This window comes from Myotis brandtii, unplaced genomic scaffold, assembly GCF_000412655.1.
Source record: "Myotis brandtii unplaced genomic scaffold, ASM41265v1 scaffold339, whole genome shotgun sequence".
In the NCBI taxonomy this organism is placed as follows: domain Eukaryota; kingdom Metazoa; phylum Chordata; class Mammalia; order Chiroptera; family Vespertilionidae; genus Myotis; species Myotis brandtii.
In genome coordinates, this window is record NW_005363061.1 from 1,432,233 (window position 1) to 1,455,461 (window position 23,229).

Genomic DNA, 23,229 nt, shown 5'->3' on the forward strand with positions numbered 1-23,229 from the left:
TGTCCCATGCACAGAGAGGTCACCAGTTCAAATCCTGGTCAGGGCACGTGCCTGGTTTGTGGGTTTGATCCCCAGTAGGGGGCGTGCAGGGGGCAGCCTATCGATGTTTCTCTCCTCCCTCTCTAAGATCAATAAAAACATATTTAAAATAAAAAACACATAAAGGATACAATTTTTATTGGAAATTCATGTTTTTATGAGATGCATGGAACTTTTCATTTACCTATGTATGAACATTACCTATTGCTAGAAATAATAGCATGAATTCTGTTTTGTTTTACATTTTTATATATGTAAATGCTGAGAAGACTTGTTCACATAAAATTGTAGGTAGGAATAGGAGGTATTTTATTATGCAATGTCAATTCTATGAATACCGTCCAAATAATATGCCAAAAAATATATATTGGTTTATTATAAAAATGTTTTTCATCTCTTGTCAACTCTTAACTTGAATAGGTCTTTCTTCATGTTGCTGAAAGCAAAGGATTAGAAATACCCTACTTAGAAAAAGACTAAGCAGTTAAACAGTCAGTAGGAATAATTTGCTTTTTCAGTTTCTGAATATAATACCAAAAAAAACCTTTACTAACATTTATCGAATGACTATTAATTATACCTGTTACACTTAGCACAATATACTCAGAACGTATGGGAAATAGGAAAACATTCTTGCAATATATCTGTCAATACAAGAATTTTTTGAGAAAATGATTTTATGTGTCTTATGCTTTAAATATATTTTAATCAACTATTCAGAACTGTGGGTTTGGTTCATTCAATTTTTGGAAATTATTTACCATGATTGGCAAAAGCAGACTTTACTGTCAAAACAACCAACCAAATCATATATTTTAAAATAAAATATCCTACTTTATTTATTCAAATAAACGTGCAAACAAACATCACTCTGGTTGTATTCACACTCCTGGACTCTTCCTAAGGTAGAAAGCCAAGGCATGGAGCCTTGTCATAAGGTTGTTGCGTTGATGAAATAAGGGCCCCTGCCTCCCAGGCTTTTTGCTTTCTCCTCATGGGACTCTTTCTCAGGAAGGGTGCATTCTTTGGCAATAGATGGGAGGTGTAAAGCACAACCACATTAAATGAAACTTGTCAACTGTCCTGCTTCTCCATGCTGTAATGTATCTGAATACTGAACATCCCGGTATGGACCAAAATTCCCTGTTACCTCTGCCATACTTTGACAGGAAAAGCTTTGAGGCTCTACTTTGGATTTTTCATGCCTTGATTAAAGGGGGTGACCCCATCTCTGTCTTTTTTACTATTGCTTGGTGCCTTAGAGGTTCTTATGTTTGCACTGAAGGGAAGATGTACCGTAATAGGATTAGGCTAAGATTATGTCTGTCTTTAGAAAGTGGCATAACATTGATTGTGAAAGGGAAAGGGGAAAGAACTAGCCTGATGCTTCTCCATAGTTGCATTTTCAGAATGATCAGTTTTTGGAAAGAATAGATACAGAAGTTGTGGACCTGGATATTGATTCCTTTAAAATGATCTGTGCCCACCTGGTCCTTGGAAAGTATTCAAGTTCCCACAGTGCTGTGCATGCACCAGTTTGAAAATAGCTTTCTTGTACTTCTTATTGTACCCAATAGTATGCTGATACAGAGTTGGTACTAATACCTTGTTTACATAGCAATTAACATAGGGAGGAAGTGATATTAAGACTACAAAAATGTTCAGTTTAGTAAAAATATATAAGCAGAAATATCTTTATTTTCATTGGCATATTCGTTTATGTTTAAGTTTTTAAAAAAATTTCTTTAAAAATTCTTTCTTATAAATTATCTATACATTCCTGATAGTTTTGCTTAGAACACATGAAGTTCACACAGCACTAATAAACTTCTTTTAAATATTACTTAGAGCCTGGCTGGCATGGCTCAGTGGTTGAGCGTTGACATATGACCAGGAGGTTGCGGTTTGATTCCTAATCAGGGCATATGCCTCCGTTCCGGTTCGGGTTTGATTCCTAGTGTGGGGCGTGCAGGAGGCAGTCAATCAATGATTCTCTCCCATCATTGATGTTTCTATCTCTCTCTCCCTCCTTCTTCCTCTCTGAAATCAATAAAAATATGTTTTAAAAAGTATTACTTAGAATAATTATAGTTATTCCTATTTTGCTAACATTTCATTTGAATCATTTTCACATTTTCAAACTCTATTTCTATTCAATATTATGCCTTATATTAAAAAAGATGTCTCAAATAATCTATAAAATAAAAATTGTTGATGAGGGAAGGGCTAGAATTGAAGTTGTATTTTTGAAATCTGTCTCAGTTTATTATAAAGGGCTATATTAAAGTGGTTACTAATCATAGGTAACCATTGGTAGATCATGTATATTTTGTAGGCGAAATGGATCTTCAGAAGTGATTACTTTAAAAATCATGAGGTAATGTAAAAACATTACAATTTTTTGCCAAAGTAAAATCTGCTCTTTATGTCATTGACAGAGAACACTTCCAAGGCTGGATGGAAACAAGAGCAGTGGCAAGACATTCAGCAGCCTGGTGATACCGTGTTGTCCCAGGAAGCACTACCTCTCAAGTTCACTGCTTGGAAATCAACAGAGGTAAGTTGCTGCAGTCGTTTCCTATTGCTGCTCTAAAAAATTACCACAAACTTAGTGCCTTAAGTCAACACAATGTATTGTCTTACAGTTCTGCAGGCTGGAAGTCTGACATGGTCTCTCTGGGCTAGAGTCAAGGTGTCCACAGGGCTGTGTTCCTTTCTGCAGGCTCTAGGAGAGAGTGGTTTTTCTTGCCTTTTGCAGCTTCTTATGTTCTAAGAGAAACTGCTTGTCTTTTAACTTTGTTTTTGTTATACAGAGTTTTAAATAAGAAAAAGATTAAATTATCAATTTCCCTTTATAGCTTGTGCATTTAAAAATCTTTTTTATCCTAATATAATAAAGATCTTGTACTTTTTTTTTTCTAAATGTTGAAATCCTTATGCCTTCTAGAATTTTACTATATAGTGTGAGAAAGGATCTTGTGTTATTTGAATCTCTGTGGAAAAACAATATTTAATTTCTTGAACAGTTTATCATTCTTTACTCAGTTTTAAAAAACATTTTGTTATGAAATGATTATATTATAGGAAGTTGCAGAAATAGTATGGAGTCCCATGTACCCTCCCCCCGCCTACCCAATGTTGACATCTTACATAGCTGAAGTACAATATCAAAACCAGGAAATGAACATTGGTATGTTACAGCTAAATAGACTACAATTTTCAATTCAGTGTTTAATTTTTTAACCCCCATTTGTGTGTGTATGTGTGTGCATTCTATGTAATTTTATTCTAAGTACTAGAAGCCCAGTGCACGAAATTCATGCATGGGGGGGGGTTTCCTCAGCCCGGTCTGCACCCTCTCGCAATCTGGGACCTCTGGCTCCTAACCACTCACCTGCCCGCTTGCCTGATCGCCCCAACCACTCTGCCTGATTGCCCCTAACTGCTCTCCCCTGCTGGCCTGATCGCCCCTAACTGCTCTCCCCTGCCAGCCTGATCGCCCCTAACCACTCTGGCCTCAGCCCCCGCCACCGTGGCTTTGTCCGGAAGGACATCTGGAAGGATGTCTGGAAGACATCGGTCTAATTAGCATATTACCCTTTTATTAGTATAGATAGATTTGTATAACCAGCACCAAAATTAAGATACAGAACTGTTCTAGCCTCACAAAAGAAGTCCCTCATGCCCTTATGCTACCTACACAATCTCACCCCCGACAACCTCCCCCTGGCAACTACTGATCTTTTCTCCATCTATAGTTTTGTTATTTTTAGAATGCTATGTAAATGTAACCTTTTGAGATAGATTTTTTTTTCACTCATCATAATGCTCTTGAGATGTTGCATGTATCAATAATTCATTCCTTTTTATTGTTTATTTTGAAAGCACCCCATTTTATAGATATATCAGAGTTTATTCAACTATTCACCCAGTGAAAGGTATTTGGGTGTTCCCAGTTAGGGGCTGTTGATGAATAGAACTGTAGTGAACATTTGTGTACAGTTTTTGTATATAAAGTTTTCAAATCTCTGGGGTAAATATCCAAGAGTATGATTGCTGGTTTTGTAAGAAACTGTCAAACTGTTTTCCAGAGTGGCTGTTTTCTTTTTTTCTTCTAAAGTTTCTCAATCTGACCTTCAGTTTACTAATTTGTTCTCAGCGATATCCATTCCACTATTTATCCCATCTGTGTTCTCTATTTCAGTATTCTATTTTTACATTTGATATTTAATATTTCTATTTAATTTGTTTTCTTTTTTTTAATCCTCAATGATATGCTTTTTATTGACTTTTAAAGAGAGAATAAGGGGGAGAGAGAAACATTGATGTGAGAGAGAAGCATCAATTGGCCACCTTGCACCACTATGCGCCCCAACCAGGGATCAAACCCTAAACCAGGGTATGTGCACTGACCAGGAATCAAACCCGCCACCTTTTGGTATACAGGACAATGCTCCAACCAACTGAGCCACACTGGCCAGAGCGGCTCAAGTTTTTAATCTTTCTTCTTTCTGAGTGTCCTTACAGTCCTTTCCTGCCTAATAGTTTTTCATTTGCTTCCTTCTGACACTTAGGGTCACAGGTCCACATTCAGGACTTACACTGGCAGCTTGGGGCTCCTTCCTTGTGCTCATGTCAGAGATGTTCCAGATCTGGTTCTCAGACCAGTGGGTGCTGAGGATCAGTTGTGGTGAAGTTTGGTTTGTGTCCTCTCACCTACTTGGGTGTGGTACTTTAAGAGGCCACGGATCCAGGCTTGATTACTGCCCGGTTCTTTCAGCTTCTTCATTAAGTAGGAGATCCCAGTGCCTGGGCATAATTTCAAGCAGTGAGCCCGTATTCAACACTCCTGTCTTGCATGGGCACTTTCAATCTGTACTTATCCCCTCAGAGTTGAGCTCCGGGTTTTCTCTGCCTTTTTCTGGATCCAAAGCCCTAAAGGTCCACAGCTTCCACCCCCTTACCATTATGTGTTTCTGTTATGCTCTCATCCATGAAGATGTTCATCTTGTGTTTGACCATGACTGTGTCCTTCATTTTCACATTTGCATTTTCTCTTTCATTGCTATGTGTTTGGAAGAGGACGGTATCCCCAAAGTATGAACCAAACTTATAGAACCGTCTGGATTGGAAATCTGTTCCACTCAAGACTATATGAAACTATCTCACTCACTCACTTGTTTTTCCGTTTGGTATGTGTTTCTCCTACCAGAAGGAAAGCTTCTTGAGACTAGAGACCTTTTTAAGTTTTATTCATTACAGAATCGTTAGTTGCCACATTTTTTTTAATGAAGAAATGAATGAATAGTAGACTTTCAATAGTAACTTCCTTCTCTTCCTTTCCTGTGAAAAAGGCTTGTTTGGTCTCCTGCTCTGAGTGCTTTGTTTAGTATTCGCTGCCACAGTTCCTGCGAGGGAGATTGGAATTATTTCTTGACCTTCTGTTTCCAACTCCTTTCCCCAAGCCAATTAGGTACTGGATTTATAGCAGCTCTGAAAAGTACATAAAATTAAAATTTCACTGTTCCTTAATTGCATAATAGCCCATAGATTGAAAATGTCTAGATTATTTTAAAAGATATGACATTAAATCAAAATGATTTTTAAATTTGAGATCAATTTATTTGTTGCTAATGGCTTTTAAGGGAGAAAATCGACTGGAATAATCTTGCACGCATTGGAGCCTAACAGAGATATAAAGTGCGACTTAGTCTTTTTTTGTATCGGTCATTAACTTCTCATTTTGTTTGTTTTTCTTACTTTAGAGGGTGGTACAGTAATTGATTTACATCATTCTACACCTTATATCAGTGAGTAAAAAAATGGTTCCCTTTCCGCAAAGGAAGTTTAAAGCTGGATTTCCCTTTTTCAAAACATTACTACTGACAGGCACCTCCTCTAATGCAGGGGTCCTCAAACTTTTTAAACAGGGGGCCAGTTCACTGTCCCTCAGACCATTGGAGGGCCAGACTATAGTTTTAAAAAAACTATGAACAAATTCCTATGCACACTGCACATATCTTATTTTGAAGTAAAAAAACAAAACGGGAACAAATACAATATTTGTATTTGCATGTGGCCCGCGGGCCGTAGTTTGAGGACCCCTGCTCTAATGACTGTCAGGAACATGTGATGCCACCCAATATTGTCCTCTTCAGAAATCTGTTCTTGCAGCAGAAGACAAGAGCTATCATGTTGAACAGTAAGCCTAATTGTTGTTGCCAAATGTACTGCATCTACATTAAAATTCTCATGTTCTTAATAGAGAATGAGGAAGAAATGATATTGTTGGTTGCTTAGGCAGAATGAGGAGTGCTTAAAAATATCTTTTAAAAACTTTAAATAGAAACCTCTTTAACTATTTTCTTTCTAGAAATGAAAGAATTACCTAACAGCAATAATAGAACATGGCTTTCAAAGGCAGAGCAGTGCTTGCCTGTGTAAAGGAAAGCCTTTCTGTGCATGGTACTGAGACATGGGTGTGTTTTCTCTTTGCGTACTGTCCAGAATTTTTCTTATTAAGTCTGCTAATTAATAAGGCCATTTGTAGCTTTTCACCACCTCAAAAAACCTTCCTCTTTTCCTGTTGGAGGAGATTCAACAATGAGGCTATGACTTTTTCGGTCACAGTTGTTCCCATAGCAACAGATAGGGATGCTATGAATTGATTCACACAAAATTAAAGGTGACCAAAGCCTTCAGTCTCCTTGTGAGTTACTAAATTGCTAGTGATAGAAGATACATATTTATTTCCTACTGCCTTCATTTATTATTTTGCTAAATTAAGAATAAACAGTTTTTATCTTTGGGTTTATTAGCATGTCACTTATTATATTTGTAAAAATTTGAACTCATCAAAGCTGTTAAAAAATGGAAATTATACTTACTTTAGTTATGTTAATTTATTATCCCTTTACCTACTGCATCATTGCTTTATGCTTGAATCCTTTTTTATTTTTATGTTTGTATTTTTATTATTTTTAAATTAAAAAATACTTATTGAAAAATTTAAATAATATTGAAGGGTAAAAAGTGAAAAACAGAGTTTCTTCTTATTTCTCTCTATTCCTTCAGTTCCTTTTCTAAGAGTCAACTATACTAGCAGCTTTTTTTATGAATTTTGGGAAGAAATTTTCTGTGTCCCTACATTTATTTTACCTGAATGTATTTATTCATTGCATACTGCTCTGTAACATGCTTTGAACTAAGCAATATATCTTGCACATCTTCTTATAGTAATAAATGCAATCGTTCAATGTATATTGTTTTAAAATATGCTTTTATCACTAAACTACATGTTATGGACATATTTTTTATATCACTACATATTAACTTTGCTGTATTCTTGATATATAAATGAATCTTAATTTATTTAACCATTCCTTATTGGTAATCATATAGGGATTTTTCATGCTGGTGGAGGGATAGTCTCTTAAGTCAATGAAACAGAGTAGAGAACTAAGAAATAGACCCACACAAATATGTCCAACTGATTTTTGACAAAAGAAATTCAAAGATAACATTTTTAATAAATTATATTCAAGCAATTGGGCATTTATAGGCAAAACCATGACTCTGAAATTAAACCTTAAACAGAAATTCACTCCAAATGGATCACAGACTTAAATGTAAAATGTAAAACTATAATACTGAAAAATATATTGGAGAAAACCCTTTGGCATATAGGGCTGGCCAAAGACATAATCCCTAAAAGAAAAAAACATGATGTAAGACATCACAATTTAAAACTTTTGCTCTACAAGTAAGATCATCAGCAAACTTAACAGCATAAACAGGGATAATTCGTGACAACAAAAACATAAAAGGGATGTGGGTAAGGTCTGAATTTGTAGAGGAGGTTGGATTAAAAAGAAAAAGGACTATTGTATATATGAAACTTGCTTTTTCATAGACCTAATGGTAACCACACACACAAAAAAAAACAAAATTGAGACACATAACTTTAAAAAAGAGGAAGCAGAGAAATAAAGTATGGAATACCATCAAATAAAAACAACAGAAACACAAAATACTAGCAAATTGAGTACAATAATACATTAAAAAATAATATATCATGATTAAGGTGGGGTTCATTCCAGGAGCACAAGGATGGTTCAATATATGCAAATCAATCAATGTAACACACTACATTAACAAAACAAAGGATAAAAATCATACGGGCTTATCAATAGATGCAGAAAAAGCATTTGGTAAAATACAACATCCATTTATGATTCAAATTCTCAATAAAATAGGTATAGAAGGAAAGTTCCTCAACACAATATTCACAATGTTGAAAAGCTGAAAGCTTTTCCTCTAATATCAGGAACAAGACAAGGATATCCACTCTCACTACTCTCATTCAACATAGTACTGGATATCCTAGCCAGAGCAATTAGGTAAGAGAAAGAAACAAAAGGCATCCAAATTGGGAATGAAAAAGTAAGTGTCACTTTTTGCAGATGACATGATTTTTTTATATAGAAAATCCTAAAGACTCCACCAAAAACTTTTAGAAATAATAAACAAATACAGTAAAGTTGCGGGATACAAAATCAATGTTCAAAAATCCACTGCATTTCTATATACTAACAATGAAATACTAGAAAAAGAAATGAAAAATATTCCTCTTGTAATTGCAACAAAAAGAATAAAATACCTAGGAATCAACTTTTAACAAAGGATGTGAAGAACCTATGTACTAAAACTACAAAAAAGAGATTGAAAAAGACACAGTGAAATTGAAAGATATTCCATGTTCATGGATTAGAAGAATCAACATAGTTAAAATGTCCATATTACCAAAGAAATATACAGATTTAATGCAATCCCCATCAAAATCCCAATGACAGTTTTTAAAGAAATAGAACAAAAAAATCATCAGATATGTATGGAACCACAAAAGACCCAGGATAGCCAAAGCAATCCTCAGAAAAAAGAATGAAGTCAAAGGTCTCACACTACCTGACTTTAAATTATACTACAGAGCAACGATAATCAAAACAGCATGGTATTGACAGAAAAACAGACACACAGACCAATGGAACAGAATTGAGAACCCAGAAATAAAACCACATGTGTATGGGCATCACAATTTAAATTATTTTTGACAAAGGAACAGAAAACATATAATGGAGAAAAGAAGGCCTCTTCAATAAATGGTGCTGGGAAAATTGGAAAGCCACGTGCAAAAGAATGAAATTAGAGTACAGTTTGTCCCCATGTACAAAAATTAATTCAAAAAGGATCAAAGATCTAAATATAAGATCTGAAACAATAAAATACATAGAAGAAAACATAGGAACTAAATTTATGAATACAAATTGAATACAACAATACATTAAAAAATAATATATCACGATTATTATATCGTGTTGTGGCCATTGTGTTGGTCTTAGAGAAGCTTTTATGAATTTGACCCCAAAGGCAAGGAAAGCCAAGGAAAAAATAAATGAATGGGACTATATCAAACTAAAAGGCCTCTGCAGAGCAAAAGAAACTGCCAACAAAGCAAAAGGGCAACCAAACGAATGGGAGAAGATATTTACAAACAACAGCTCTGACAAGGGGTTAATATCCAAAATATATAAAGAACTAATATAACTCAACACCAAACAAACAATCCAATTAAAAGTTGTCAGAAGACCTGAACAGACACTTCTCCCTAGAAGACAAACAAATGGCCAACAGATATATGAAAAGATGCTCAACTTCACTAGCTGTTAGGGAAATGAAAATCAAAACTAGGAGATATCACCTCACACATAGTATTAGAATGGCTATTATTAACAAAAAAGTAACAAGTGTTGGAGAGGTTGTGGAGGAAAAGGAACCCTCATTCACTGCTGGTGGGAATGTAAACTGGTATAGCCACTATGGAAAACAGTATGGAGGTTCTTCCAGACATTAAGAATAGAGTTACCATATGACCCAGCAATCCCTCTTCTGGGTATCTACCCGAAAATTTGAAAACATTTATTTGCAAACATTTCATACTAAGTGAAATGTCTGTCAGGAAAATCTCAGAACCATTTGATTTTACTCATATGTGGGATATAAAACTGAAACTCATAGAGACACAGTATGGTAGTTACCAGAGGGAAGGACGTGGTGGGTAGTAAAAGGTAAAGACAGCCAAATATGTGGTAACAGAAGATGATTTGACTTTGGGTGCACAATGCAATATACAGATCATGTATCATAGAAATGTACACTTGAAACCTATATAATCTTACTAACCAATGTCACCCCAATAAATGTAACTAAAAAATAAAATAAAAACAAAAGCTTTTGCTCTGTGAAAGACCCTGTTAAGAGGGTGAACATGAGAGCTACAAACTGGGAGAAAATATTTGCAAGCCACATAATCTAGCAAACAACTAACATCTGGAGCATAAAAGAATTCTTAAAACGCAACAGTTAAAAACCAAACAATCCCGTTAAAAAATGGGCAAATGATATGAACAGCCACTTCAGCAAATACAGATGGCCACTAAAGCAAGTGAAAAGATGTTCAGCAGCATTAGCTATTAGGATCATGTAATATAAACACACAGTGAATATCAAGATAGCTAAAGTAAAAAGTAGTGACACCACCAAATGCTGGTGAGCATGTGGAGAAATTGGGTCGCATATATATTGTAAAGTGGTACAATTACTCTGGAAAATAGTGGCACTTTCTTTATAAAACTAAACATGCAATTACTATATGACTCAGCAATTGCATTTTTAGGCATTTATCCCAGAGATATGAAAACTTATTTTCATACAAAAACCTATACACAGTGTTGAAAGCAGCTTTATTTATAATTGCTAAAATCTGAAAGCAACCCAGATGTCCTTTAACGAATTAAGCTGTCTTACATCTATATCATGGATACTAATTGGCAATAAAAAGGAACAAATTATTAATACACACAACAACTTAGATGACTCTCCAGGAATTATGCCAGGTTAAAAAAATGCCATTTATATAACATTCTTTAAATGTCAAAATTATAAAAATGGAGAACAGATTAGTAGTTGTGGAGACTGGTAATTAAAAGGCATCGGGAAGGATCCTTGTGATGAAAATGTTCTTTATTTTGATCATTTCATTGTCAATATCCAGGATATAATATCTATATATATAAAAGCCTAAGCAACTGTTATGACGGAACGACTGGAACGACCAGACGACCAGTCACTATGATGTGCACTGACCACCAGGGGGCAGACGCTCAACGCAGGAACTGCCCCCTGGTGGTCAGTACGCTCCCACAGCCAACCGCCTGTGGTCCCTTCCCCCTGGCCAGCCAATCTCCTGCAGTCCCTCCCCCTAGCCGGCTGGCCCCCATCAACCCCTGGTGCTAAACCATTTGTAGACGACCTGCTTCTGGGTTGGGGTTTCATACGTAGCAGAGCAGCTCCCTCACTGCATTCTATTGAAAGTCAGCCCTCAAAACAAGGGTTTGTCTCACTCCCGTCCTCTCCCTTCCCCAGGGGCCGCCTGTCTGCCGTGGTGGCGGCGCGGTGGCAAAGGGAGGAGATACGGAACCGTGCAATTGCAGGGCGCCGACCGTGGTGGCGGCAGCATCCGTTCCTTCTGCACCTGGCCTGGCAACTGTCGCCTCCTCTCCCGACCCTTCTGGAGCCTTTGGGCCCTGGGCTTGGATGGGGAACTGGGGGTAGGTGGCGGTGGACGCAGTCCCTTTCCCAGGGGGGCCAAGGGCCAGCGGCCAGCCTTCCACAGGTCCCTCCCCCTGGCCCACAGGCCCTGATCGGCCTGGCCCCATTTGGCCCTGATTGCCGGCCAGGCCTAGGGATCCCAGCCGTGCACGAATTCGTGCACTGTGCCTTTCGTTGTACTATAATTTTGCAACATGTTACCAGGGAAGCTGGGTAAAGGATAAAGGATATACACAGAATCTCTCTATTATTTTTCAAAACTGAATATGAAACTACAATGATGTCAAAATAAATAAAAGTTAAATTATAAAAAATAGCAAATCACTTTGTTTGGCAGTTTTGGATGAAGTTAAAAATAAGCGTATGGCTTAGCCATTCTTCTCCTATGTAATATCCAGGGGTAATGAGCTTTATTCTTAATAACTGAAATTTGGAAATAACCCAAATGTTCATATGCAGGAGAATGGATTAAAATTGTGAATATCCCAAGAAATCAGAAACACCAATCAGAAAGGATATATGCACCTCTATGTTCATAGCAGCACAATTTACCATAGCTAATATTTGGAAACAGCCTAAATGCCCATCAACAGATGAGTGGATTAAAAAACTGTGGTACATCTACACAATGGAATACTATGCTGCTGTAAAAAAAAAAAAAAGAACTCTTACGATTCACAACAGGATGTATGGACATGGAGAGCATTATGCTAAGCAAAATAAGCCAGTTGGAGAAAGATAAATATCACATGGTCTCACTCATTTGTGGAATATAATGAACAACATAAACTGATGAACAAAAATAGATCCAGAGACAGAGAAGCATCGAGCGGACCATCAAACCTCAGAGGGAAGGCAGGGAAGGGTCGGGGAGGGGGTAAGAGATCAACCAAAGGACTTGTATGCATGCATATAAGCATAACCAGTGGACACAGACACTAGGAGGGTGAGAGCATGTGCTGGGGGTGGGAGTGGCTGGGGAGAGGTCAATGGGGAAAAAAGGAGACATATGTAATACTTTAAACAATAAAGAATTTTTAAAAAAATTATGATATATTCACACAATGGAATATTTCTTACAAAAAAATACTGATGCAGTTGTTCCACCTTATCTATGGGGGATATGCTCCAAGATCCAGTGGATGCCTGAAACTGAGGATAATACTGGTATTGAACCCCATCTGTACTGTTTTTCCTAATATTATGATAAAGTTTAATTTATAATTAGGCACAGTAACAGATTAACAATAATAAAGAGAACAATTATAACAATATACTGCACTAAAAGTTATGTGAATGTGGTTTCTCTCTCAAAAATATCTTGTAGTACTATACTCACCCTTCTTCTTGTGATGATATGAGATGATACAGTGCCTCCGTGGTGAGATTAAGTGACATAGCATTAGGCTACTATAAGAGTTACTTGAGCACAACCACTGTGATACCATGACAGTCAATCTGATCACCAAGACAGCTACTAAGTGACTAACAGGCGGGCAGTATATACAGCATGGATTTGCTGGACAGAGGGACGATTTGCATTCTGGGCAGGACAGCACAAGATTTTATCATGCTACTCAGAATGGCACACAGTTTAAAACTTACGAATTCTTTATTTCAGGAATTTTTAAAAATATATTTTATTGATTTTTACAGAGAGGAAGGGAGAGGGATAGAGAGTTAGAAACATGGATGAAAGAGAAACATTGATCAGCTGCCTCCTGCACACCCCCTACTAGGGATGTGCCCGCAACCAAGGTATATGCCCTTGACCAGAATCGAACCTGGGACCCTTCAGTCACAGGACGACGCTCTATCCACTGAGCCAAACTGGTTAGGGCAATTTCAGGAATTTTTATTTAGTATTTTTGGAACATGTTTGACTGTGTATAACTAAAACCACAGAAAGCAAAACCACAGATAAGGGGGGACTACTTGCACACAAAATACAGATGCATCTCATGACCATTATGTTAAACAATGCGAATCGGATACACAAGCATATATAGTGTATGGTTATCTTTATATGAAGTTCAAGAACAGGCAAACTCATTGGTGGTGATAGAATATAGAATTCTGTTTACTAGTGATGGAGGGATGGTATCAACTAGAAAGGAACTTGAGGGAACTTTCTGGAGTGAAGGAAATGTGGTTGTATAGGTATACACCTAGAGTTAAAAGTTACTGAGCTCATACTTAAGGTTTTTGCATTTACTATATGTTCATTATCTATATATATAAAAGCCTAAGCGACCGTTCTACTGTGCGACCGGTAGGTATGATGCACAATGACCACCAGGGCGCAGATGCTCCGACCAGTAGCTATGTCGCACACTAACCACTAGGGGGAAGACGCTCAACGCAGAAGCTGCCGAGCTGCAGTGACTTGGCAGCTGCGGTTCTCAGGTGATGGACCCGGAACCAGAGAGGGGGGAGCCTGATTCCAGGGTGCATCACCTGAGAACTGCCCTCTCACAATCTGGGACCCCTAGAGGGATGTCAAAGAGCTGGTTTTGGCCCGATCCCCACAGACCGAGGGACCCTACCAGTGCACGAATTCGTGCACTGGGCCTCTAGTACTATAATAAAGTACTATTAAGTATCCCCATTTATGGGAGAAAAAGACATATTAACCAACCCCACTGCATATACTTTATTTGGATCATCCTATACTCAGTGGACACCCAATTCACACAAGATAGGTCATGTGTGAATTCTTTCAATCAAAATGTGTTTGCCCTAGCTGGTTTGGCTCAGTGGATGGAGCGTCGGTCCACGGACTCAAGGGTCCCAGGTTCGATTCTGGTCAAGGGCATATGCCCAGGTTGCGGGCTCGATCCCCAGTAGGGGGCCTGCAGGAGGCAGCCAATCAATGATTCCCTCTCATCAGTGATGTTTCTCTCTCTCTCTTCCTCTCCCTTCCTCTCTGAAATCAATAAAAATATATTTAAAAAATGTGTTTATACACATTTTGCACATAGTGCATATAGATTGTATCTCCACAAATTGCCCATCCATTGTAGCAAACTGAGGCAATGGTATTCTTTTTTTTTTTCAACTTTTATGTGCTCTCTTGTTTTCTGTAAGGACCTGATGTTATTTTATGAGGATGACCCAAAGCCACTTTTGCCGACAATTCCTCCTGCCATTATCTCATCATCTACATGGTTGTCAGAAGGGCAAGCAGAAGATTGTAACCTCTGGAATGCAGGTAAGTTGGTTACAGAATAGGAAGTTTACTCAGAAACGTGAATAAGAAACACTGGGCAGGAATTTTTTTTCATCAAATTTTATTTTGTGAAATATAGGAACAACGGCTTTAATTTAACTTTGAACATGACTAGCATGGGCAAATTCAACCCACGTGTGAGTCTGTAATCTTATTTTACCATTTATTTCAATGTTTTTTCTCTATTTTGTCATTGTTTTGTTTAAAAAATTATTAACTACAAGCCTTACATCTTTTATGAATGGTTAAGAACAGAACAAATTAATTTCAGTTCCTTTTTTCATTTGTATTAACTTCTCTTTGATAAAGACTTTAAATTATGCCATTTTTCAGAAGCAAGCATTAGATGAAAAGCAAGATGTATATAGTATCCCACAAATTGGTTAATCAACTCTTGAGTAATTAACATTAGAGAAAAAGGCACAGTATAAAATTATACAAAATCTGTCTCCAATAAATTACACCATTAAATTCCAACTGGGCTCTACTGCTACTCAAGATCTGATTGACTCATTGTTGAGCCACTTCGTCCTTTCTATTCTCCATGACCACTCAATTTTCAGTCCATTCTTCCTCTTGATTTTCTCAAAAAATAAGATGAAAGATCTTCTGCCAATATGAGAATGAAACTTTTTATTAGTATTTTTCATCCCTTCAGATATCTTTGCTTTTATATTCACCAAGGCAAGCTTTCCCTTATCACAGAGGTGGCTCCTTATGTTCTGAGTTTCATCCTCTCCCTCATCTTTGGACCATGCACCACACTTTTCCCTTAAATAGATACCCAGTATCCAAAAAATATAAAAACTGTAGCTTATTAGTATAGATTTATTTTACAAGTTCATGTTTATAGTTTCCTTATAAAGCCAATCATGAGAATGGTGAGGATATTTTAATAGACACAAAAACAAGAAGTTGTGGATAATATTTGCTGCACAAGGGTGGTATTATTCACATGGATAATTAGTTATAGGTAGTTACAGTTTTGTAGACATCTTGCTTTGTATTCTTAGAATATACTTTATGTAAACTGATCCAAATCCAGAAGCTTGAAGAAAGAGTAGTAAGGAAACATTTTTGTATTCTTATTAGTAACCCCATACATTTCCCCCACCTTTTTAATAGATTTTATTTTTAAGAGCAGTTTTAGGTTCACAACAAAATTGAGCAGAAGGTACAGAGATTTCCCATACACCCCCTACTTGCTAATAAGCACTGCTTCCCACATTATTAGCATCCCGCACCAGAGTGGTACATTCATAGCAGTCAGTGAACCTACATTAACACTTTATGGTCACAATATCATCCAAACCCCATAGTTTACATTAGGCTTCACTCTTGGTTTGGTACATTCTATGTGTTTTGACAAATATGTAACATGTGTCCACCATTATAGTACGATATTGAGAAGTTTCACTGCCCTAAAAATCCTGTATGCTCTGCTGTTCATTTCTACATCCCCCTCTACCCACTGGTAACTACTGATTTGGAACTGTCTCCATACTTTTGTCTTTTCCAAAAAGTTACATAGTTGGCATCATACAGTATGTAGCCTTTTCAGACTGGCTTCTTTCACTTAGTGATATGCATTGCGGTTTCTCCGTGTCTTTTCATGTCTTAATAGCCCTTTTCCTTTAGTGCTGGATAGGATATGCTAGGGCAGCCGTGGGCAAACTACAGCCCGCGGGCCGGATTCGGCCCGTTTGAAATGAATAAAACTAAAAAAAAAAAGACCGTACCCTTTTATGTAATGATGTTTACTTTGAATTTATATTAGTTCACACAAACACTCCATCCATGCTTTTGTTCCGGCCCTCCGGTCCAGTTTAAGAACCCATTGTGGCCCTCGAGTCAAAAAGTTTGCCCACCCCTGTGCTAGGGTATTTATCCATTCACCTACTGAAGAATATCTTAGTTGTGTCCAAGTTTTGGCAAACCTATATAATAAAAGGGTAATTGACCTTAATGGCGGAACGACCAGAACGTCCACTGGACCAGTCACTATGAGGCACACTGACCACCTCTCAGTCCCTTTCCCTGGCCGACAGGCTCTGATTGGCCGATAGCGAACGGGGAACCGGGGGTGGGTGGCAGGGGACGCGGGTGGTGCCAGGCCAAGGCCCCTACCCCGCCAGTCGCCCCACATACACAGGGCGACCCACGGCGGGGGCAGGACCCACGAGCAAGTAGGAATGGCCAACCTCTCAGTTCCTCCCCCAGGCCGGCAGGCTCCAATCACCGGATGACGAACGGGGGACCGGGGGTGGGTGGAGGTGGGTGGCAGGGCCAACTGCAGGCAGCTGGGGAAGATGGCCCTGATCACAGGCCAGGCCTAGGGACCGTACCCGCGCACGAATTTTGTGCGCCAGGCCTCTAGTTATAAATAAAGGTGCTGTAAATATCCATGTTCAGGCTTTGTGGACATGGTTCCCCCTGCCAACATTTTAATACAAGTGAAACTGAGTATAAATGAGCATCAGTGGCAATGGTTAAGAGGAAAAAAGTCACAAAATATGTCACATGAGGGATGATTCTACCATTTTACTAATCCTTTCTGTTATTTATGTTGCAAATATCATTTTACAGGCTATGAATTACCTTTAAACCTTTTTTATAGACTTTTTTGTTTTGTTGGTGTTTTTATAGAGGCTTTCTGTTTCGTATAGTCATATTTATTCCTCTTTTCCTTCCGAGCTTTTGTTCTTGTGTTTTTAGAAGGCTTTACCCACATAGGTTCATAGTGCATGTTCACCCATATTTCATTTTAATTTTTTTAGTTCTTTAACCTATCTGGATTTAAAATATTTGTGAATGTTTTGAGATACAGCAGTGGGCATCCAGTGTCTCAAAAACATTTTATTGACTAATTCATTTTTCTCTTCTGTTTTGAAATGACTCTAACATATACTAAGTAGCATCTATTTAACAACTCCTGTTCCATATCGGTTCATTTCACTATTCCTGATCTATTTAATTTTTTATAACTATTATAACAGTGTGCCACAGTATGAATGTCTCCTATTTTATTTAACCAATATTATGTTAATGGTTATTTAAGTTATTTCCATGTTTTTCCCATTATAGATAATGATTAAATGACAGCTTTTTCCTCTCTCAAATAAAGTAGGCTTTTTATTTATATTTTTCCACAATTTGAAACAGATTCTAAAATACATTACTCAATTTCTTTTGGTAAATTCTGCCCAGCTCACTAACTTATCCTGTCAACAGATGGTTCTAATTTCCATGTTATAATTTTGGCAACTTCAGCCCAAGGCAAAAATAAAGTAGGAAAGTATTCTGGTACAGAATCCTCAGTTCTCCTTTCTTCCTGCCTTTTCCCTCCATAGGTACAGTGATCCGCTGTTTGCACTCTGGCCTGTGGCGTTTGGGAGTACTCACCCTCACCAACACTTGATGTTTGCTTCACTGAGCCCATTCCTTTCTTCTGAGTGACTACTTTTTTGAATTTTGTGCTCACCATTCTTTGCTTGTCTTTATAGTTTTATTACATACTAGAGGACCGTTGCACGAAGAGATTCGTGCAATAGGCCTTCCCTTCCCCTGGCTGCCGGCGCCGGTTTTCCTCCGGCACCCAGGACCCAGGCCTTTGCTCCAGACGGAGCCTTTAGTCTTTGTGACTCAGGACAGAGTCTTCGCTCCACCGCTTCGCCCTATGTATGCAAATTAACCGCCATCTTTGTTGGGTTAATTTGCATACTCTCCTGATTGGCTGGTGAGCATAGCGGAGGGACGGTTAATTTACATGTTTGTCGGGGAGAGACCAAGATGGCGGCATAGGTAAACACCGGAGACTGCTGCCGCAAACAACCACTTCAAAAATACAACTAAAAGACGGAACGGACATCACCCAGAACCACAGGAAGGCTGGCTGAGGAGAGACTCTTCAACTAGAAGGAAAAATAACAGCACACCGAGGCTCAGAGGAGGCGCAGTGTGGAAAAAACTCAGGTGCGGAGGTGCGCGCGCAAAGCGGGCTGGTGGCTGAGAGCGCGGTTGTCGTTTTCGGTCAGGGGGGAGTCTCAGACTCTGAGCTCCAGATACGGGCGAATCGCTGGGGACTCGGACCCAAACGGGAGAAGCGGGAGTGTCTGGCATCAGTTGGAAGGCAGCTTTCCCTCCGAGGTTTGCAGCGGTTCCGGGGGTTCTGAGAAGCAGAGCCTCTGGGAACAGGACTGAGGGCACCATAACGGCTCCCTCCGCCCGCCCTGTTGAGCCCGCCCCGCCCAAGCCCTGCGCAGAGCCATTTGCCGGATAGCCTCAGGCAAAGGCTAGATTAGCACCTCCCCAGAGGACAGAAGTTTTCCGCGGCAGACACAGCTGATTCACACAGCCAGTCGGCCTGGTGGTCAAATCCCTCTAGTATTAACTACAACAATCAAGGCTCAACTAGAACAAGACTGCGCACAAAGACCACTAGGGGGTGCACCAAGAAAGCATAAAAAATGCGGAGACAAAAAAACATGACAGAAATGGAGGATATAGAGCTAAAAATCGCAATTTTGAGGGCTTGCAAAAATGTGCTAGAAGCTGTCAATAAACTTGAGGAGAGAGTCACGAAAACTAATGAGACCCTCGATGCTATGATAAAGAACCAACTAGAAATTAAGCATACACGGACTGAAATAAAGAATATTATACAGACACCCAATAGCAGACCAGAGGAGCGCAAGAATCAAGTCAAAGATTTGAAATGCGAAGAAGCAAAAAACACCCAACCGGAAAAGCAAAATGAAAAAAGAATCCGAAAATACGAAGATAGTGTAAGGAGCCTCTGGGACAGCTTCAAGCGTACCAACATCAGAATAATAGGGGTGCCAGAAGATGAGAGACAGCAAGATATTGAAAACCTATTTGAAGAAATAATGGCAGAAAACTTCCCCCACCTGGTGAAAGAAATGGACTTACAGGTCCAAGAAGCGCAGAGAACCCCAAACAAAAGGAATCCAAAGAGGACCACACCAAGACACATCATAATTAAAATGCCAAGAGCAAAAGACAAAGAGAGAATCTTAAAAGCAGCAAGAGAAAGAGACTCAATTACCTACAAGGGAATACCCATACGACTGTCAGCTGATTTCTCAACAGAAACTTGGCAGGCCAGAAGGGAATGGCAAGAAATATTCAAAGTGCTGAATACCAAGAACCTACAACCAAGAATACTTTATCCAGCAAAGCTATCATTCAGAATTGAAGGTCAGATAAAGAGCTTCACAGATAAGGAAAAGCTAAAGGAGTTCATCACCACTAAACCAGTATTATACGAAATGCTGAAAGGTATCCTTTAAGAAGAGGAAGAAGAAAAAGGTAAAGATACAAATTGTGAACAACAAACATGCATCTATCAACAAGTGAATCTAAGAACCAAGTGAATAAATAATCTGATGTACAGAATGAACTGGTGATTATAATGAATCAGGGACATAGAAAGGGAATGGACTGACTATTCTTGGGGGGGAAAGGGGAATGGGAGATGCGGGAAGAAACTGGACAAAAATCGTGCACCTATGGATGAGGACAGTGGGTGGGGAGTGAGGGCGGAGGGTGGGGCGGGAACTGGGAGGAGGGGAGTGCATTTATCATTCTTCTAAATTTAACTTTGCACAAGTAAAAAAATTACATGTTTGTCTATTATTAGGTAAGATGTTTATACTCTGAACAATACATTATTAATTTTACAGGCTTTAAAATTTTATCTAAATATAGTCATTGAGTTTATTTTTCTGTGACTTCTTATCACTCAGTAATATGTTTTTAAGATTCATCTATGTGTGTACATGTTTGTCATTTGTTGTCATGGCTGTATAGTATTTTTATTATGTACATGTATTAAAGCATATTCATTTATTCCATTCTAGAACGCTGTCATCAGTATGGTGCTCAAGTTTTTTGTATTGTAAACAGTGCTGTTTATGAACATGGTTGTATGAGACTCCTGGTTCACATGGACAAGAGTTTCTCTAGGGCACATATTTCAGAGTGAAATTGCTGATGGTTCAATATGAACATCTTTAAATTTACTAGATAGTGTTTTCCAAAAGTTACTAGAAGTTGTTTTCCAAAGTTCTAGTTGCTCCATGTCCTCACCAACTTTATAGTGTCATTTTGGGGCAGGCGGGGGAGGTGGGGAAGGGGGCAAATCGCCAATCTGTTGGGTGATGGTTGGTATCTCATTTGTTTTAAAATGTATTGTTTAATAATTATATTGAGCATATTTTCAAATGTGTATGGTTCACTCATATTTTCTCATCTGTGAAATGTCTGTTCTGATCTTTTATTCATTTTTCTATTTGGTTGTTTGGCTTTCTCTTAATTGATTTGTAGGAATTCTTCATCTATTCTGGAGGCTAACATTTCATTTTTAAAATACATTTGTCCAGTTTATGACTTATCTTTCCACTTTGTAAAGAGTCTTTTGAATAACAAGTTCTCAGTTTTAATGAGGTAGAATTTTATTCCTATGATTTGTACTTTCTGTATCTTGTTATTTTTAAAAAAATTTTTTTTGTCACAAGACTATAAAGATACTTCTACATAAGTTAAAAATTTCTAGTTTTGCTTTCCACAATTAAAATTTTAATGCAGCTGGTATTGATTTTGTGTATGATGGAAACAGGAGTCTAATTTTATTTCTAAATGGATATCCAGCTGTCCCAGCATCATTTTATTGCAAAGTCTGTTTTTTCCTAGCTGAACTATAATGCCATCTGTATCCTAAAGCAAGTTTACACATGTGCATGGATTTGTTTCTGAGCTCTGTATTCTGTTCTGTAAATGATTTGATTATCCCTGCACCAACAAATAGTTTTAATTACTCTACCTTGGCAATAATTCTTGATGACTTCCTTCATCAGGAGTGTTTTGTCTATTTTTTACTTTTTGCTTTTCTACAAAAAAGTTTGTCAAGTTCCTTGAAAAAAAAAAGCCCCCACTCCACTGCAGTTTTGATTGGCACTATCAATCTTGAAATCAATTTGGAGAACTGACATTTTTACAATATCAAATTATTCTGTTCATTTAAATCTTCTTTACTGTATTATATTATATTTACTTATCTATTTTTATCCTCACTCAAGGAAGTATTTTGAGAGAGAGAGAAAGAGAGCGAGAGCAAGAGAGAGAGAGACATTGATGTGAGAGAGAAACATCAATTGGTGCCTCCTGTACTCACCCCGACCGGAGATTGAACCTGCAACCTAGGTATGTGCCCTGACTGGGAATCAAACCCACAACCCTTTGGTGCTTCAACCAACTGAGCCACCTAACCATGGCTAAAGTAGTATATTTTACTAGAGGCCCAGTGCACAAAATTTGTGCACGTGGGGGGGGGGTCCCTCAGCCTGGCCTTCGCCCTCTCACAGTTCAAGAGCCCTGGAGGGATGTCCGACTGATGGCTTAGTGGGCCTAAGCCATCAGTCAGACATCCTTAGCATTGCCACAGAGGCAGGAGAGGCTCCCACCACTGCCGCTGTGCTCACCAGCTGTGAGCCTGGCTTCTGGCTGAGCAGCACTCCCCCTGTGGGAGCACACTGACCACCAGGGGGCAGCTCCTGTGTTGAGTGTCTGCCCCCTGGTGGTCAGTGCACATCATAGTGACCGGTCATTCCACCATTCGGTCATATATATATATTAGCCTTTTATTATGTAGGATAGTTTTCTCCATACAGGTCTTGTATATCTTTTGTTAGATTTAGTCCTAGGTACTAATGTACTTTGGTAGCTACTGTAAAATATATCATTTTCTAAATTGTATTTTCTAAATATTGATGGTGAAAATGAGTGAAATTAATTTTTGTACATTGATTTTATAACTAGTAACCTTGCTTAATTAATTCTTACCAATTTTCCTAATTTATCTGTAGATTTTACTGGGTTTCTTATATTGAAAATCATATCATCTGTGAATGATGGCAGATTTGTTTCTTGGTTTTTAAACCATATATTTTGTTTTCTTACCTCGCCGTGTAGGTAGAACCTCTCAGACAGCGCTGAATGAAAATGTGATCGTGAGCTTCCTGGACTTAATCTGTGTCTTAAAGAGAATGATTTCACCATTTGCCATTAAAACAGGCTTATTATATGCATTTCTGCAGATCTCCATTCCTAATTTAACACTTTACTCATAAATATATGCTAAATTTCTCCATTTTTAGCATCTATATTAATGGTTATAGCTTTTTCTCCTTTGAGCTGTTAATTTTGTGTATTAGTTGATTTCCAAATAGTAAAACAACCTTAAATTCCTGGAAAAAGCCCAATTTTGCCATGATATA

The 23,229-nt window shown here is 38.2% G+C and overlaps 1 protein-coding gene across 1 annotated transcript in view; it reads left to right on the forward strand.

The window, feature by feature from the left end:
• Positions 1 to 23,229, forward strand: part of ENTHD1 (ENTH domain containing 1) — a 106,113-nt gene that overhangs the window by 28,281 nt on the left and 54,603 nt on the right. Inside the window, exons 3-4 of the mRNA XM_005871396.1 lie at positions 2,478 to 2,596; positions 14,794 to 14,917. Coding sequence (XP_005871458.1) covers positions 2,478 to 2,596; positions 14,794 to 14,917 — 243 coding nt within the window. The remainder of the gene's footprint in view (positions 1 to 2,477; positions 2,597 to 14,793; positions 14,918 to 23,229) is intronic.